Source organism: Mizuhopecten yessoensis, unplaced genomic scaffold (assembly GCF_002113885.1).
Source record: "Mizuhopecten yessoensis strain PY_sf001 unplaced genomic scaffold, ASM211388v2 scaffold4615, whole genome shotgun sequence".
Lineage (NCBI taxonomy): Eukaryota > Metazoa > Mollusca > Bivalvia > Pectinida > Pectinidae > Mizuhopecten > Mizuhopecten yessoensis.
Genome location: NW_018405635.1, coordinates 539,090 through 558,126, shown reverse-complemented (window position 1 = coordinate 558,126; position 19,037 = coordinate 539,090). Strand labels below are relative to the sequence as shown.

General features: G+C 40.6%; 3 protein-coding genes across 3 annotated transcripts in view; 1 reads left to right on the top strand and 2 right to left on the bottom strand.

Annotated features, from left to right (window-relative positions):
- Window positions 1-3,961: 3,961 nt before the first annotated feature.
- Window positions 3,962-4,840, bottom strand: LOC110449454. The gene is made up of 2 exons (XM_021496330.1): window positions 4,802-4,840; window positions 3,962-4,735 (listed from the first exon to the last, which is right to left on the bottom strand). Exons 1-2 carry the CDS (start codon window positions 4,838-4,840, stop codon window positions 3,986-3,988), a joined length of 789 nt encoding a protein of 262 aa, XP_021352005.1. The 3' UTR covers window positions 3,962-3,985.
- Window positions 4,841-4,925: 85 nt separating this feature from the next.
- LOC110449455 lies at window positions 4,926-6,238 on the bottom strand. Its single transcript, XM_021496331.1, has 2 exons — window positions 5,997-6,238; window positions 4,926-5,676 (listed from the first exon to the last, which is right to left on the bottom strand). The coding sequence occupies exon 2, from the start codon at window positions 5,606-5,608 to the stop codon at window positions 5,027-5,029; it is 582 nt and encodes a 193-aa protein (XP_021352006.1). The 5' UTR covers window positions 5,609-5,676; window positions 5,997-6,238; the 3' UTR covers window positions 4,926-5,026.
- Window positions 6,239-6,685: 447 nt separating this feature from the next.
- Window positions 6,686-19,037, top strand: part of LOC110449458 (leucine-rich repeat and coiled-coil domain-containing protein 1-like) — a 142,575-nt gene continuing 130,223 nt past the window's right edge. Inside the window, exons 1-5 of the mRNA XM_021496334.1 lie at window positions 6,686-6,779; window positions 9,220-9,614; window positions 9,980-10,197; window positions 11,500-11,607; window positions 12,423-12,484. Of these exons, the coding sequence (XP_021352009.1) occupies window positions 9,340-9,614; window positions 9,980-10,197; window positions 11,500-11,607; window positions 12,423-12,484 (663 nt within the window). The 5' untranslated portion in view covers window positions 6,686-6,779; window positions 9,220-9,339. The remainder of the gene's footprint in view (window positions 6,780-9,219; window positions 9,615-9,979; window positions 10,198-11,499; window positions 11,608-12,422; window positions 12,485-19,037) is intronic.

Here is a 19,037-nt window from a genome sequence, read left to right as displayed (position 1 = left end):
ATGCTCCGACCAGAAAATGATATAACAGGTACTTTGTGTATTGGTAAGATATGGAGGAGGGAAGGGATGCTCCGACCAGAAAATGATATAACAGGTACTTTGTGTATTGGTAAGATATGGAGGAGGGAAGGGATGCTCCGACCAGAAAATGATATAACAGGTACTTTGTGTATTGGTAAGATATGGAGGAGGGAAGGGATGCTCCGACCAGAAAATGATATAACAGGTACTTTGTGTATTGGTAAGATATGGAGGAGGGAAGGGATGCTCCGACCAGAAAATGATATAACAGGTACTTTGTGTATTGGTAAGATATGGAGGAGGGAAGGGATGCTCCGACCAGAAAATGATATAACAGGTACTTTGTGTATTGGTAAGATATGGAGGAGGGAAAGGATGCTCCGACCAGAAAGTGATATAACAGGTACTTTGTGTATTGGTAATATATGGGGGAGGGAAGGGATGCTCCTACCAGAAAGTGATATAACAGGTACTTTGCGTATTGGTAAGATATGGAGGAGGGAAGTGATGCTCCTACCAGAAAGTGATATAACAGGTACTTTGTGTATTGGTAAGATATGGGGGGGGGAAGGGATGCTCCGACCAGAAAGTGATATAACAGGGACTTTGAGTATTTGGAGGATATGGAAGGAATGTTCCGACCAGAAAATGATATAACATGTCCTTTGTGTATTGGTAAGATATGGAGGAGGGAAGGAATGCTCCGACCAGAAAATGATATAACAGGTACTTTGAGTATTGGGAGGATATGGAAGGAATGTTCCGACCAGAAAGTGATATAACAGGTACTTTGAGTATTTGGAGGATATGGAAGGAATGTTCCGACCAGAAAATGATATAACAGGTCCTTTGTGTATTGGTAAGATATGGTGGAGGGAAGGAATGCTCCGACCAGAAAATGATATAACAGGTACTTTGAGTATTGGTAAGATATGGAAGGAATGTTCCGACCAGAAAGTGATATAACAGGTACTTTGAGTATTTGGAGGATATGGAAGGAATGTTCCGACCAGAAAATGATATAACAGGTCCTTTGTGTATTGGTAAGATATGGTGGAGGGAAGGAATGCTCCGACCAGAAAATGATATAACAGGTACTTTGTGTATTGGTAAGATATGGAGGAGGGAAGGGATGCTCCGACCAGAAAGTGATATAACAGGTACTTTGTGTATTGGTAAGATATGGAGGAGGGAAGGGATGCTCCGACCAGAAAATGATATAACAGGTACTTTGTGTACTGGTAAGATATGGTGGAGGGAAGGGATGCTCCGACCAGAAAATGATATAACAGGTACTTTGTGTACTGGTAAGATATGGTGGAGGGAAGGGATGCTCCGACCAGAAAATGATATAACAGGTACTTTGAGTATTGGGAGGATATGGAAGGAATGTTCCGACCAGAAAATGATATAACATGTCCTTTGTGTATTGGTAAGATATGGTGGAGGGAATGGATGCTCCGACCAGAAAATGATATAACAGGTACTTTGTGTATTTGTTAGATATGGGGGAGGGAAGGGATGCTCCGCCCAGAAAGTGATATAACAGGTACTTTGTGTATTGGTAAGATATGGTGGAGGGAATGGATGCTCCGACCAGAAAATGATATAACAGGTACTTTGAGTATTGGGAGGATATGGAAGGAATGTTCCGACCAGAAAGTGATATAACAGGTACTTTGTGTATTGGTAAGATATGGTGGAGGGAAGGAATGCTTCAACCAGAAAATGATATAACAGGTACTTTGTGTATTTGTTAGATATGGGGGAGGGAAGGGATGCTCCGACCAGAAAGTGATATAACAGGTACTTTGTGTATTGGTAAGATATGGTGGAGGGAAGGGATGCTCCGACCAGAAAATGATATAACAGGTACTTTGTGTATTGGTAAGATATGGGGGAGGGAAGGAATGCTTCAACCAGAAAATGATAGGGACCCTTATAAGGGAACGGACATTTATTAGGTCAAATACTGTAACACAAAGTTTTATACAATTATAATGTAAGGTGGAAATAATGACTATCTGGTTACTAAAGGGATGTAGAAGGATTTGTAGTTCCATCGACGTATATGTATGTCGATATTAACACTAACACATCTGTCTGTTTCCTTCTCAAAAAGTATGTTAATTAAATATGTAAATATACATAATAAGTTCAAATGAGTATTGAAATTTAATAATCTGTTTGAGTATAAGACTGACATTGTACATTGTAAACAGAAATCTGAGTACACAAACAGGTACTCTGTAATTACAAGTCAAATACAAATAGCTGAGGTCTGAAATGTAATTACAAGTCATATACAAATAGCTGTGGTCTGAAATGTAATTACAAGTCATATACAAATAGCTGAGGTCTGAAATGTAATTACAACTCAAATACAAATAGCTGAGGTCTGAAATGTAATTACAAGTCAAATACAAATAGCTGATGTCTGAAATGTAATTACAAGTCATATACAAATAGCTGAGGTCTGAAATGTAATTACAAGTCAAATACAAAAAAGCTGAGGTCTGAAATGTAATTACAAGTCAAATACAAATAGCTGTGGTCTGAACATGGACGTCCTCTACATTTGTATTTACAGCCTATGTTTATAATATACGGTGGGTGAATGCTTTATTCTGAATTCAAAATTGAAACCAGATCACAATATGGGGTCTGTGTCACCCACATCCTATACGTATTTGATAAAAAGTCAACAAAATGGTCATTTGATCAAAATCCTTGATAATATCTAACGTTACAACGCCTATGCTGTTTGACCATGACCTCTAGAAACAAGCTCATGAGCATGTTATCTTCTACATCATTAGGCCAAAAAATGTATGTTTACAGTTTTCCTACCGATCTTAGATTTGTTTGCACACTCTAAAGTTTTTATTTGAACTCAGTGATAAGCACTGTTAAAGTCAGAACTCCGGCTCTATATAAGCACAGTAAAAATATTTTCAAAAAACAACTGCCTACCTACCCACCCTAATTTTGTTCAAGCAGAAACAGGAAACACATGTCTTTGTGTTGTTGCCTTATCCCATGAGATATGGAACGCAGAAATCCTTAAAAAGTTGGATGAATTAAACTTTAACCTAAGTTGGTGACCTTGACCCTGACTCAAGGTCCTGACCTAAGGCATCTCTATGTGAGGGTTACTAGGTCTATGAGTTCCACCAAAATATCTTAAGTAATAATTTTATAAGTAAGCAGTCTCCAGACAAGATTTCAGAAACTGTCACATTTTGTGATCTTCAAATCGAAGACCCTGAAAACATTCCTCAACATATCCCCCCTCCCACATAATGTTCATACATTGTGAAATATCATCAAAATATTTCGACAGTAAGAGATATTTTTTTTTTTAAATTTATCTGTGAAGGCACTTCTCTCCTCTCAAATTCAATATGAAGACTGTATATATTTTACAATAGACTGTTGTGTATTATTTTCCCTCAGCCAAACCTATGGCAACTATTGGAACAACTTGTTGTTAAACGAAGCAAACATTATCATCTGACAATCAACCAATAAACTCCAACACAGAAGGAAATGTTCCCCGCTGATACTTCAGTGATATTATTTCTAAGTTCTCTTGGTCCTGATGGAGGTCAACTTTAACTGATCACATCACCAGCCCTCCATTTACCTCTAAGCTCTCTTGGTCCTGATGGAGGTCCCCTTTAACTGATCACATAACCGGCCACCCATTTACCTCTAAGCTCTCTTGGTCCCGACGAAGGTCAACTTTAACTGATCAAATCACCAGCCCACCATTTAACTATAAGTTTTTTTGGTCCCGATGGAGGGCAACTTTAACTGATCTCATCACCAGCCCACCATTTACCTCTAAGTTCTCTTGGTCCCGATGGAGGTCCCGATGGAGATCAACTTTAACTGATCACATCACCAGCCCACCATTTACCTATAAGTTCTCTTGGTCCCGATGAAGGTCAACTTTAACTGATCACATCACCAGCCCACCATTTACCTCTAAGTTCTCTTGGTCCCGATGAAGGTCAACTTTAACTGATCGCATCACCAGCCCACCATTTACCTCTAAGTTCTCTTGGTCCCGATGGAGGTCAACTTTAACTGATCGCATCACCAGCCCACCATTTACCTCTAAGTTCTCTTGGTCCCGATGAAGGTCAACTTTAACTGATCGCATCACCAGCCCACCATTTACCTCTAAGTTCTCTTGGTCCCGATGAAGGTCAACTTTAACTGATCGCATCACCAGCCCACCATTTACCTCTAAGTTCTCTTGGTCCCGATGGAGGTCAACTTTAACTGATCGCATCACCAGCCCACCATTTACCTCTAAGTTCTCTTGGTCCCGATGGAGGTCAACTTTAACTGATCGCATCACCAGCCCACCATTTACCTCTAAGTTCTCTTGGTCCCGATGGAGGTCAACTTTAACTGATCGCATCACCAGCCCACCATTTACCTCTAAGTTCTCTTGGTCCCGATGGAGGTCAACTTTAACTGATCGCATCACCAGCCCACCATTTACCTCTAAGTTCTCTTGGTCCCGATGAAGGTCAACTTTAACTGATCGCATCACCAGCCCACCATTTACCTCTAAGTTCTCTTGGTCCCGATGGAGGTCAACTTTAACTGATCGCATCACCAGCCCACCATTTACCTCTAAGTTCTCTTGGTCCCGATGGAGGTCAACTTTAACTGATCGCATCACCAGCCCACCATTTACCTCTAAGTTCTCTTGGTCCCGATGGAGGTCAACTTTAACTGATCGCATCACCAGCCCACCATTTACCCGGTTGCAATACCAACCTCTACTTACTGATATAAACATTAGTGGTAGGAACTGTTCCTCTATATCATATATATTGTTCTGTATAATGAGATATGTATACACATTAAAAAAATATCACACATGATATATAAGTATGAATGTACTTGAGTGTTTATAAAATGTTATTCAAAAATTGAATATCTCTCATGCTTTTAATACAAATAACTATGAATGGAAATTAGCATTCTAATACAGAACAAAATCCATTGAACTGCTTGAACTACTAAAACTGGATCGATCAGCATAACCTTGCGTTGCCTCCTCGTACGAGGGTGGTGGTTCGTCAAAGCCATATGGAGGGGGTTCTTGTACCATTGTGTAACGAGATATTGAAGCAGGTTGAAATTGCAGAAGAGGACGATATTCATCATTTATGTCAGGATAGTCATCATCAGCTTCAGTAGTAACATCACTTCCAGAACATGTTTGACTGTCTATTGAATCATTATCAATGTCTTGTGTCTCCCTGGCACTAGGGGTCACTAACTCGGAAATTCCATTTCCAAACTGATGGAGGTGGTCCTGAAGCCAGCAGCCTGCTGAAAAATCCTCCACTTCTTCTAAATCTGCCCCAATAAGAACGTCTGAAGGGGATGTTGCACTGAGACATTTTGGGACATATGTCTGGGATTTTTGAAGGGGATGAAAGTTATACCTCAGCATCAAATGTGACATGGCTTCATATGTCACATTAGAGTTTTGACTTTCAACAAACAAAGTGCGCACTGAAGGACGTGAGTGAGACACAAATCTCTGAAAGAATCTCATGTTGTATTTTGAAGTGATACTTATTTAGTATATGCATGTAAGTCAATGAATCCACATCATTTAGCAACCTGAAACAGAAATGAAATAAGACTTTAAAAAGTACAGTATTTATATAAGTTTTCAAGTTTTAAAAATGGACTTTTAATATTGCGATGAATGACATGCATTAATAAAGATTGTTGTATAGTGAAATACCTTCTACCACAATACAGAACAGAATTCTCCATGCTACTTACTTAGTAACCAGAATGTCAGTATACGAAGTTGTTGACACACCAACAAGGATATTGTAGTGTATGTTTAGAATGAAAACCCAACGAGCGTACATGTCAACCACATTGGCTGTCACAGAATCAAAATTACAACCCTTGGGGAACACAGGACTTACCCTCAGGGAACGTTTCAACATAACTTCCTTGTTATTAAATTTGTTGTAATCTTGTCTGTTGGTTCATACCGCTTTACGGGAGCATGCTACCCATCCTTGGTGTTAAACCTTACTGGAAGAGAAGGCAACAAGACACATCCTAACGGACAAATCGATCACATTGAAGAATGTGCGTCATTAATAACCGCCAAAAATATAAAGGTCCGACATGACATCAACATTAAAATTGTCATCTGATTCCTCGTTTCATATAAAGGAATGAAAAGTCCAAAGAGGTATCGAATAATATCTGACATCGTGTACTGTCTTTCATGTGAATTGTCAACTGTCAGTAATATGAGGATCGATTTTAATTAATCTAATATTCAGTGTAAAACTTTGATTCACTATATGGCATACTTAATTAATAATAAACATCAGTTCTGTTTATCTATATAATCTAAGGTAAAGTCCCGATTGTTTCCGAGCGCATAAGGAAAAAAAGGAGTAAGTCTAGTCTACTTTATCTAGAAAAATAAATGAAGGGCTAAAATTATCTTAAAGTAATTCATATCTTTTTAAATTGTATGTAGGATTTTTTTTAAAGGAAAAGAACAAGAACAAATATTTTACGACAACGTACGGTAATATCTGAGTCAAATTAACGGTTGCTAGCAATGTGAAGAATAGATAAAGCGTGTGGTCGATCCTGATCAATTGACAGCGGCAAGTATAAACTTGCTGAGGAAGAGGTAAAAACAAACTGAAATGGATTTCATATCGCGTTCATTCAGTACGCTTTACGTGAGTATATTGTATCGAGGGACATAGCGTAATTAGGAATTAAACTGTATATGGTTCAGAGACAGATCCGTCGCGAAATTACAAAATGTCTGTAAAAAGTAGGTTCCTGTGATGTGGGGCATCTGAATGAAATCTGTATCAGTATCTCATTCCGGATCACCGACAAGTCTGTCTATACAGGCCCATTTGGCTAGGACCTATATGATCAAGTATAACTTTACGTATATAGGACGAATGTACGTAGTTATGTGTTGTCGGAATTTCCTCGTGCATGACGGACCAAGCAATGCAAGTGAAAAGATTATTAGCTGGTGCTGGTTGAACCTGATTTAATGCTATGTCGTTTGTCACTTTATGAACATTTCCATGTTTACAGAGACAAGCATGCCCTGATTAAATGAGAAAATTTAAAAAAAAAAAAAATCCATGTCACCCTTGTAAAATACTAGCCGTTTCCTACTGACTCAGCTAGGGAGAATTTTCTTCAGCTCATGATCATTTACCAGTAAACAAGAGGTCCCGGTTCGACTCCTGGCAGAGGGATTGAAAAAATAATGACTTACATTAGCGCCCACGTAGGGACTCGGGAGATATGACAAAAAATCTTGGCGTTCATTTCCATATTTTCATATAAATGTAGATTTATACAATTTTATGAACGTCATTTTGGCATGGGTTTGGAGTTTATTAAATTGTTCCAACCTTGCTGTACTCTTGTGTACATATACTACTCACATTTTGCTATGGATCACTTTTATTTTTTGGCATATGTGAAAATAAATATTTTATTTGGTTTATACCAGAGATTATTTTTGAAAAATTGGTAACAACGAGGTATTCACTAAAAAACTTAAATTGTACAAAACTCTAAATAAACAGAAACTGTTTTAGTATCGAGTGTGACGCCCATGAGCATCGATTACAGCTTCACAACATCTGCGCATGCCCCGAATGAGATCGCATATCCGGTTTTGTGGGATAGCGTTCCACTCAGCTACCAAAGCTGTTCCCAGCTCCTGGAGCTAGCGGTCTTGGTTGAACATTTCTGGCAGAGAGAGCTGTCTGCAACATGTTCCACTCATGCTCAATGGGATTTAGATCCGGTGTGTGGGCTGGACAATCCATTCGTTGAATAGTCTAGATCTCTTGCTGTAGATACTGCTCAGTCACCCTTGTTCTATGTGGCCTAGCATTAGTATCCATAAGGATAAAGTCAGGGCTGATAGCGCCAGCGTAAGGGTCTGACATAGGCATCAATTAAGGATTTCATCGCAGTAAATCCGGGCCGTAACGGTACCATTATTGAAGACATGGAGGTCAGTTTTCCCACGAAGGCTTATGCCTCCCCACACCATCACAGAACCTCCGCCATATCGGTCAACAACGCTACCTGCCTGGAACCTCTCCCCAGTTGTCTGTCTAACTCCATACTCTAACGCGCCTGTCAGTGAAGTCGAGACAGAATCTGGACTCGTCAGTAAAAAGAACTGGTTCCCATTCCTGAAGAGTGAGCTGTGAGCTTGGGCCCAATCTGATCGGTGCCTAACATGGCAGGCAGTTAAGGGAACTCGTATTGTTGGTCTACCTGACCTTAAACCAGCATCATGAAGAAGGTTCCTAACTGTCTGAGTGGCTACCCGGGTACCAAAAGCATTTAGGTGGTCATTTCGTAAAGCTGTGGCAGCTAGTCTGGAACCTGTGATTCCTGTATGAGCAAAAATCGGTCTTGGTGCTGCATTGTAGCCCTAGAACGACCTCCAGCATGATGTCTGGAAGCTTAAGGGTTTCCGTTAGTTTGGAAACGATTCCACATTCTTGCCAACACACTTTGAGACACCCCAAGGTCTGACGTTGAGACATGCCAGCTTGCAGCATTCTGATGCCGCTATTCATTTCACCGTCATTTGACCGTTGTCTGGTTCGTCTTTGTGCCGTATTACAACAAAAACAAGCTAAGAATATTTATCAAATTGATTTCCTTAACAATTTGAACATCTTACTTAGCCTAGCTAGCTTAGCTTTTGAAAGGGGTACCTGTACAGCGTGCACACGCTTTTATGGTTGACTGAACACAACAACACAGGACGATTTGGAAGAGCACTGAAGGAAAATATAATATCCTATAACATTATTTTTTTTTTTCAAAATATAGGTGATCCTTAGCAAAATGTGAGTAGTATATTTTGTCGCTGTTTTTATATATCATTGTTTAAGTGTTATTGTTGCTATTTCAAATAAAATATTTTTATCAAATTATCAAATTTTGTGTAAATTTAAGCATTAAACAGCATTCTGTTCCGTGTTATGGTCCTATAACACTGAACAGGATTGCAAACAAAATGAATAGTGTGCATTAGTTAGCGCGTTATATTGCAATGAACATGGTTTTCTTGGTCATTCTTGGAGTAAAATATTTGTTCATCAATTCTTTCTTTTGCAGAATTTGTGACAATAACCAGCATGGCTGTAGATGGTGTGTTCATGCAGTGTGTATAGTTAGGGTTAACTTGGAACTTAAGGAATGAACTGACATTTATTTAGAATCAACTGTTGATCAAACATGGTGGACACTGAATCTCATGAGTTGTGTCTGATTGACTCAGGGATCAGCTCCTTACAACAGGTTCCTCTCAGGACTCACCTCCACAGCCTAAATCTCCATGGAAACTACATCCAGGTCATCGACAATCTCAGTCATCTGCACAGTTTAAAACATCTGGATCTGTCATCAAATCAAATTAATTTCATTGACGGCCTGGACCGACTTGACTCTCTGAGGACGTTGAACTTGTCATGTAACTTTTTGACAGATGTGCGAGGTCTGGCTGGACTGAGGTAAGAAGTTATGGTCATAAATAAGTACATAATGAGCTAAAACAGCAAGTACCATGAGTGAACATTAACAATACATAAACATGACATATATTTTATTCCGGGGAAATCCTTGGAGATAGTATTGAGTGTCTGAGTGTAAAATTTACAGTTATATATGTTTGTGTGCAATGAAATAGAAAAGACCGATTTTGTAATTAAAACAAAAATCTTTTTGTTTCTTGATAAAACAATGACCACTCACAATCCCAACATTTCAGCCAAATTATATATATTTGGACTGTATGTGAGCACTGACAATTACTTCACTCTTTTTTCCCAGAGAGAAAATATTTGTAGTAAGGTTGTTTTCTTGTTTCTTTTTTCAGATCTTTAGTGAAAGTGAATTTGAGCTACAACCAAATAACAAATATTTTTGGCTTTAAGTCTGTGACTGGTCCAAACTTCAAGCTAACCCATATAGAACTACAGGGTAACAAGCTGTCCTCATCTCAACACGTGTCGGAGTGTCTGTCTGGCCTTGTCAACTTGCGACAGCTCAACCTCAATGCTGATGGCTCATCAAACCCACTATGTAACCAGGCTGGTATGTTAGAATGTAGTGTCCTCAGTTACACCCACAGCATCAGTCGTCCATAACTTCTGTTGAAATGATATGATTGGCTGGTTTAGGAATCGCTGGAGGGTTTGGTTTGCAGAAGTGAATGTAGTTGACCCAGATTGGGATATACATATTGTAGCTGCTCTGGCAGGGATGTAAGAATAACCCTGATGAGGCCTCAGGCAAATTACTGATAAGTGCGAAACAGGGGCTTACTACCTCTGTTTGTTATGATAAAGTCTAAGATCGTTCCAATGCGATGAAACATATGATGGTTTCAACTTGGCTGATCATACACAATGTAAATCACTAATGACCCTTTCAGTGTAGCTATTGTTTCTGAAAATTATCAGTGTCTGCCCTGAAGAACAATTTATTTGATGACTCCCATCACAGGTGTTGATTTCATTGTTTATAGGACAAATCGTGTAAGCGTAGCTCAGGTAAGGCCATTTTACGGAAGTAATTTGGTGAATATTTTAATGATTCTGGGCAAAAAATGGGTTCTGTGTCGGAGTTAAGAAGGACAAGTATTGGGAATTTAATTATTTCTATAAATAAGAAAGAATGGTATCAAGAGGTGATTGGTTTTGAGAAGGATCGCTGTAGGGAATATCGGTGCTTATTATTTTTGATCTAAATATTCTGTTAGCAGTAGCATGACTTTGATCAGAGGTTACATGCATGCTTGTATATATTTGGGCAAGTTCCTTATTCTTTTAGTCCCTTCACCAGAACCCTTTATTTTCCCATTACCATGAGTTATCAGGTTAGGTTGAAGAAATTATCTATCCTTTATTTAATATAAAGAATCTTTCCTAGTACAATGTGATCTCCCCACAAATTATCTCCCTTTATTGTACATGTATAACAGCTGTAGGGTATATAGAATGATTACCCCCCTAATAACCTCCTATTTACCATGTGTTAACTGTACAGCGAGAACATCCATTTCTCTCTTTATCATACTCATATGTTACAGTGTGTAGAATGATCTTTTATTTGATGATCTTCCCTTTACTACGTGTTTCAGAGTGATTTCCCCTTTAACCTCCCCTCTCTCAAATATGCATAGTGATTTATTAAATCATCACACATTTACATGAGTTACAGGGTGATCTACCAATAATTATCTCCCCTTTCTCATATATTACTGTGTACAGAGTGATCTATTCAATCATCTCTCTTTTACATGAGTTACAGAGTGTCCTCCCATTAATAACGTGTTTTTTTTTATATACTGGGTATTGAACCACTTTCATTATCCCTCTTTATTTATTGTTTCAGGGTACAGAGTTAATATCCTGGGGTCACTGCCACAGGTCCAGGTTCTGGACAACATCGGCCGGGATGGTCAGCGAGCTACAGGGCTGGATGTCCTGGCCGACATTCCTGGTCAGTAGCCTCCTACAGAACTTCAGTTTTATTAATAAGTGCATAACATTGATGTAGAATATTTAAAACAAAAGTAAAACTGAAATCAAGTGCATGGGGATTTAGGATGATTAAGGATTAAAGATGACTGTATGAAGACGACACACCAAAACTGATCCATTGTGGACTTATTGAGGTGAAAGTTGGAACGTATGACCATTGTCAGGGGGGAAAGTACTGTGTTAGGCACACAGAGCTTTGTCATGTCGCAATTGAAATGATGTCATGAACTTAATATTGACCTGCTTTTTCTATAAATAGTAAAACTAAGTCAATATCACAAACCAATGACTCCACATGATTATGATATATATCAATCCAGCCGGTGAGAAGTTGGGACAATGTGTGTCGTTTAATGTTTGTATATATTTCTAGAAACGTTCATAAAATTCCCAAAGTTGTATTTAAACATTTTTGCATTTAAACTTATTGAGGTTAAGAAAGTCAAATCAACATGGGCATGATGTAATGAGAAAAAACATCAGTTATCAGATTTAACTGTTTAATTAAAAAGGAAATCAGTCAAGAATGAACAATATTTCAGTGTTATTATTGATTCTTTTTCTAGGTTTTAGTACGTTAGAAGGACAAAAAATGGAAAGGCAGTGATTTAATCTTATATCTTTTGATATAACAACATTACAGTATTTAATTGCTTTGTATCTCTAGAGTTCATAACAGTAAAACTAGATGTCATTCACAACCTTCATATTAAGATGGATTGTGCAGTTTAACCGTTATATTCATCAGTACAGAGGAGTTAATCTGTTTGCCAGGTCTAGAGGATTACATGGACTACCTGCTTTCCAACAGTGAATCTGCCTCTAACTCTATGGTGGTAAGTCTCTACCTCCTACACACTAGACCTCTAACTCTATGGTGGTAAGTCTCTACCTCCTACACACTACACTTCTAAGTCTCTACCACCTACACACTGCACCTCTAACTCTATGGTGATAAGTCTCTACCTCCTACACACTACCTACACCTGTACGTCTCTACCTCCTACACACTCCACCTGTAACTCTATGGTGGTAAGTCTCTACCTCCTACACACTACACTTCTAAGTCTCTACCACCTACACACTGCACCTCTAACTCTATGGTGGTAAGTCTCTACCTCCTACACACTAGACCTCTAACTCTATGGTGGTAAGTCTCTACCTCCTACACACTAGACCTCTACCTCTATGGTGGTAAGTCTCTACCTCCTACACACTAGACCTCTAACTCTATGGTGGTAAGTCTCTACCTCCTACACACTAGACCTCTAACTCTATGGTGGTAAGTCTCTACCTCCTACACACTACACTTCTAAGTCTCTACCACCTACACACTGCACCTCTAACTTTATGGTGGTAAGTCTCTACCACCTACACACTACACCTCTAAGTCTCTACCACCTACACACTACACCTCTAAGTCTCTACCACCTACACACTGCACCTCTAACTTTATGGTGGTAAGTCTCTACCACCTACACACTACACCTCTAACTCTATGGTGGTAAGTCTCTACCTCCTACACACTACACCTGTAAGTCTCTACCTCCTACACATTACATACACCTGTAAGTCTCTACCTCCAACACACTACACCTGTAAGTCTCTATCTCCTACACACTACACCTGTAAGTATCTACCTCCACATACTTCACCTGTAAGTCTTTACCTCCTACACACTTCACCTGTAAGTCTCTACCTCCTACACATTACATACCCCTGTAAGTCTCTGCCTCCAACACACTACACCTGTAAGTCTCTATCTCCTACACACTACACCTGTAAGTCTCTACCTCTTACACACTACGCCTGTAAGTCTCTACCACCTACACACTACGCCTGTAAGTCTCTACATCCTACACACGACATACACCTGTAAGTCTTTACCTCCTTCACACTACACCTGTAAGTCTCTACCTCCTACATACTACGCCTGTAAGTCTCTACCTCCTACACACTACATACACCTGTAAGTCTCTACCTCCTACACACTACACCTCTAACTCTATGGTGGTAAGTCTCTACCACCTACACACTACACCTGTAAGTCTCTACCACTTACACACTACGCCTGTAAGTCTCTACCTCCTACACACTACACCTGTAAGTCTCTACCTCCTACACACTATACCTGTAAGTCTCTACCTTCTACACACTTCACCTGTAAGTCTCTACCTCCTACACATTACATACACCTGTAAGTATCTACCTCCTACCTCCTTCACCTGTAAGTCTCTACCTCCTACACACTATACCTGTAAGTCTCTACCTCCTACACACTACACCTGTACGTCTCTACCTTCTTCACACTATGCCTGTAAGTCTCTACCTCCTACACACTACTCCTGTAAGTCTTTACCTCCTACACACTACATACACCTGTAAGTATCTACCTCCTACCTCCTTCACCTGTAAGTCTCTACCTCCTACACCCTACACTTCTAACTCTATGGTTGTAAGTCTCTACCTCCTACACACTACTCCTGTAAGTCTTTACCTCCTACACACTACATACACCTGTTAGTCTCTACCTCCTACACCTGTAAGTCTCTACCTCCTACAAACTACATACACCTGTTAGTCTCTACCTCCTACACCTGTAAGTATCTACCTCCTACACACTACACCTGTAAGTCTCTCCCTCCTACACACTACATACACCTGTAAGTCTTTGCCTCCTAAGTCTCTACCACCTACACACTACACATCTAACTCTATGGTGGTAAGTCTCTACACACTACACACTACACCTCTAACTCTATGGGGGTAAGTCTCTACCTCCTACACACTACTCCTGTAAGTCTTTACCTCCTACACACTACATACACCTGTAAGTCTCTACCTCCTACATACTACACCTGTAAGTCTCTACCACTTACACACTACACCTGTAAGTCTCTACCTCCTACAAACTACATACACCTGTTAGTCTCTACCTCCTACACCTGTAAGTATCTACCTCCTACATACTACACCTGTAAGTATCTACCTCTTACACACTACACCTGTTACTCTATGGTGGTAAGTCTACCTCCTACACACTACACCTGTAAGTATCTACCTCCTACACACTACACCTGTAAGTATCTACCTCTTACACACTACACCTGTTACTCTATGGTGGTAAGTCTACCTCCTACACACTACACCTGTAAGTCTTTACCTCCTACACACTACATACACCTGTTAGTCTCTACCTCCTACACCTGTAAGTCTCTACCTCCTACAAACTACATACACCTGTTAGTCTCTACCTCCTACACCTGTAAGTATCTACCTCCTACATACTACACCTGTAAGTCTCTACCACTTACACACTACACCTGTAAGTCTCTACCACCTACACACTACGCCTCTAACTTTATGGTGGTCAGTCTCTACCACCTACACACTACACCTCTAACTCTACTGTGGTAAGACTCTACCACCTACACACTACACCTCTAACTCTATGGTGGTAAGTCTCTACCACCTACACACTACACTTCTAACTCTATGGTTGTAAGTCTCTACCACCTACACACTACGCCTGTAAGTCTCTACATCCTACACACGACATACACCTGTAAGTCTTTAGCTCCTTCTCTATGGTGGTAAGTCTCTACAACCTACACACTACACCTCTAACTCTACTGTGGTAAGACTCTACCACCTACACTATGCCTCTAACTCTATGGTGGTGAGTCTCTACCTCCTACACACTTCACCTGTAAATCTCTACCTCCTACACACTACCCTTCTAACTCTATGGTTGTAAGTCTCTACCACCTACACACTACGCCTCTAACTCTATGGTGGTCAGTCTCTACCACCTACACACTATGCCTCTAACTCTACTGTGGTAAGACTCTACCACCTACACTATGCCTCTAACTCTATGGTGGTGAGTCTCTACCACCTACACACTATGCCTCTAACTCTATGGTCGAAAGTCTCTACCTCCTACACACTACACCTCTAACTCTATGGTGGTAAGTCTCTACCACCTACACACTATGCCTCTAACTCTTTGGTGGTAAGTCTCTACCCCCTACACACTATGCCTCTAACTCTATGGTCGAAAGTCTCTTCCTCCTACACACTACCCCTCTAACTCTATGCTGGTAAGTCTCTACCTCCTACACACTACGCCTCTAACTCTATGGTGGTAAGTCTCTACCTTCTACACACTACACCTGTAAGTCTCTATCTCCTAGACACTGCATACACCTGTAAGTCTCTACCTCCTACACATTACATACTACCTCCTACACACTACATACACCTGTAAGTCTCTACCTCCTGCACATTACATACACCTGTAAGTCTCTCCCTCTTACATACTACACCTGTAAGTCTCTACCTCCTACACACTTCACCTGTAAATCTCTACCTCCTACACACTACATACACCTGTAATTCTCTACCTCCTACACATTACATACACCTGTTAGTCTCTACCTCCTACACACTTCACCTGTAAATCTCTACCTCCTACACACTACATACACCTGTAATTCTCTACCTCCTACACATTACATACACCTGTAAGTCTCTACCTCCTAGACATTGCATACACCTGTAAGTCTCTACCTCCTAAACACTACACTTGTACCTGTAAGTCTCTACCTCCTACACACTATGCCTGTAAGTCTCTACCTTCTACACACTACACCTGTAAGTCTCTATCTCCTAGACACTGCATACACCTGTAAGTCTCTACCTCCTAAACACTACACTTGTACCTGTAAGTCTCTACCTCCTACACACTACATACACCTGTAATTCTCTACCTCCTACACATTACATACACCTGTTAGTCTCTACCTCCTACACACTACACCTGTAAGTCTCTACCACCAATACACTATACCTGTAAGTCTCTACCTCCTACACACTACACCTGTAAGTCTCTCCCTCCTACACACTACACCTGGAAGTCTCTACCTCCTACACATTACATACACCTGTTAGTCTCTACCTCCTACACCTGTAAGTCTCTACCTCCTACACATTACATACACCTGTAAGTATCTACCTCCTATCTCCTACACCTGTAAGTCTCTACCTCCTACACATTACATACACCTGTTAGTCTCTACCTCCTACACCTGTAAGTCTCTACCTCCTACACATTACATACACCTGTAAGTCTCTACCTCCTGCAGATTACATACACCTGTAAGTCTCTACCTCTTACATACTACCCCTGTAAGTCTCTACCTCCTACACACTTCACCTGTAAATCTCTACCTCCTACACACTACATACACCTGTAAGTCTCTACCTCCTAGACATTGCATACACCTGTAAGTCTCTACCTCCTAAACACTACACTTGTAAGTATCTCTTTACCTCCTACACACTACATACACCTGTTAGTCTCTACCTCCTACACACTTCACCTGTAAATCTCTACCTCCTACACACTACATACACCTGTAAGTATCTACCTCCTATCTCCTACACCTGTAAGTCTCTACCTCCTACACACTTCACCTGTAAGTCTCTACCTCCTACACACTACATACACCTGTAATTCTCTACCTCCTACACATTACATACACCTGTTAGTCTCTACCTCCTACACACTACACCTGTAAGTATCTACCTCTTACACACTACACCTGTTACTCTGTGGTGGTAAGTCTCTACCTCCTACACACTACACTTCTAACTCTATGGTGGTAAGTCTCTGCACACTACACACTACGCCTGTAAGTCTCTACCACCTACACACTACACCTCTAACTCTATGCTGTTAAGTCTCTACCACCTACACACTACGCCTCTAACTCTATGGTCGAAAGTCTCTACCTCCTACACCTCTAACTCTATGCTGGTAAGTCTCTCCCACCTACACACTACGCCTCTAACTCTATGGTGGAAAGTCTCTACCTCCTACACACTACACCTCTGACTCTATGCTGGTAAGTCTCTACCACCTACACACTACTCCTCTAACTCTATGGTGTTAAGTCTCTACCTCCTACACACTACACCTGTAAGTATCTACCTCTTACACACTACACCTGTTACTCTATGGTGGTAAGTCTACCTCCTACACACTACACCTGTAAGTATCTACCTCTTACACACTACACCTGTTACTCTATGGTGGTAAGTCTACCTCCTACACACTACACCTGTAAGTATCTACCTCCTACACACTACATACACCTGTAATTCTCTACCTCCTACACATTACATACACCTGTAAGTCTCTATCTCCTACACACTACACCTGTAAGTCTCTACCACCTACACACTACACCTGTTAGTCTCTACCTCCTACACACTACACCTGTAAGTATCTACCTCCTACATACTACACCTGTAAGTCTCTACCTCCTACACACTTCACCTTACATACTACACCTGTAAGTCTCTACCTCCTACACATTACATACACCTGTAAGTATCTACCTCCTATCTCCTACACCTGTAAGTCTCTACCTCCTACACACTACATCTGTAAGTCTCTACCTCCTACACATTACATACTACCTCCTACACACTACATACACCTGTAATTCTCTACCTCCTACACATTACATACACCTGTAAGTCTCTATCTCCTACACACTACACCTGTAAGTCTCTACCTCCTACACACTTCACCTTACATACTACACCTGTAAGTCTCTACCTCCTACACACTTCACCTGTAAGTCTCTACCTCCTACACACTACACCTGTAAGTATCTACCTCCTACACACTACACCTGTAAGTATCTACCTCCTACACACTACACATGTAAGTCTCTACCTCCTACACACTACACCTGTAAGTCTCTCCCTCCTACACACTACACCTGGAAGTCTCTACCTCCTACACATTACATACACCTGTAAGTATCTACCTCCTACCTCCTACACCTGTAAGTCTCTACCTCCTACACACTTCACCTGTAAATCTCTACCTCCTACACACTACATACACCTGTAAGTCTCTACCTCCTGCACATTACATACACCTGTAAGTCTCTACCTCTTACATACTACACCTGTAAGTCTCTACCTCCTACACACTATGCCTGTAAGTCTCTACCTTCTACACACTACACCTGTAAGTCTCTATCTCCTAGACACTGCATACACCTGTAAGTCTCTACCTCCTAAACACTACACTTGTAAGTATCTACCTCCTACACACTACGAACACCTGCAAGTCTCTACCTCCTACGCACTACACCTGTAAGTCTCTACCTCCTACACACTATACCTGTAAGTCTCTACCTCCTACACACTATGCCTGTACGTCTCTACCACCTACACCCTACACTTGTAAGTCTCTACCTCCTACACCCTACACCTGTAAGTCTCTACCACCTACACCCTACACCCTACACCTGTAAGTCTCTACCACCTACACCCTACACCTGTAAGTCTCTACCACCTACACACTAC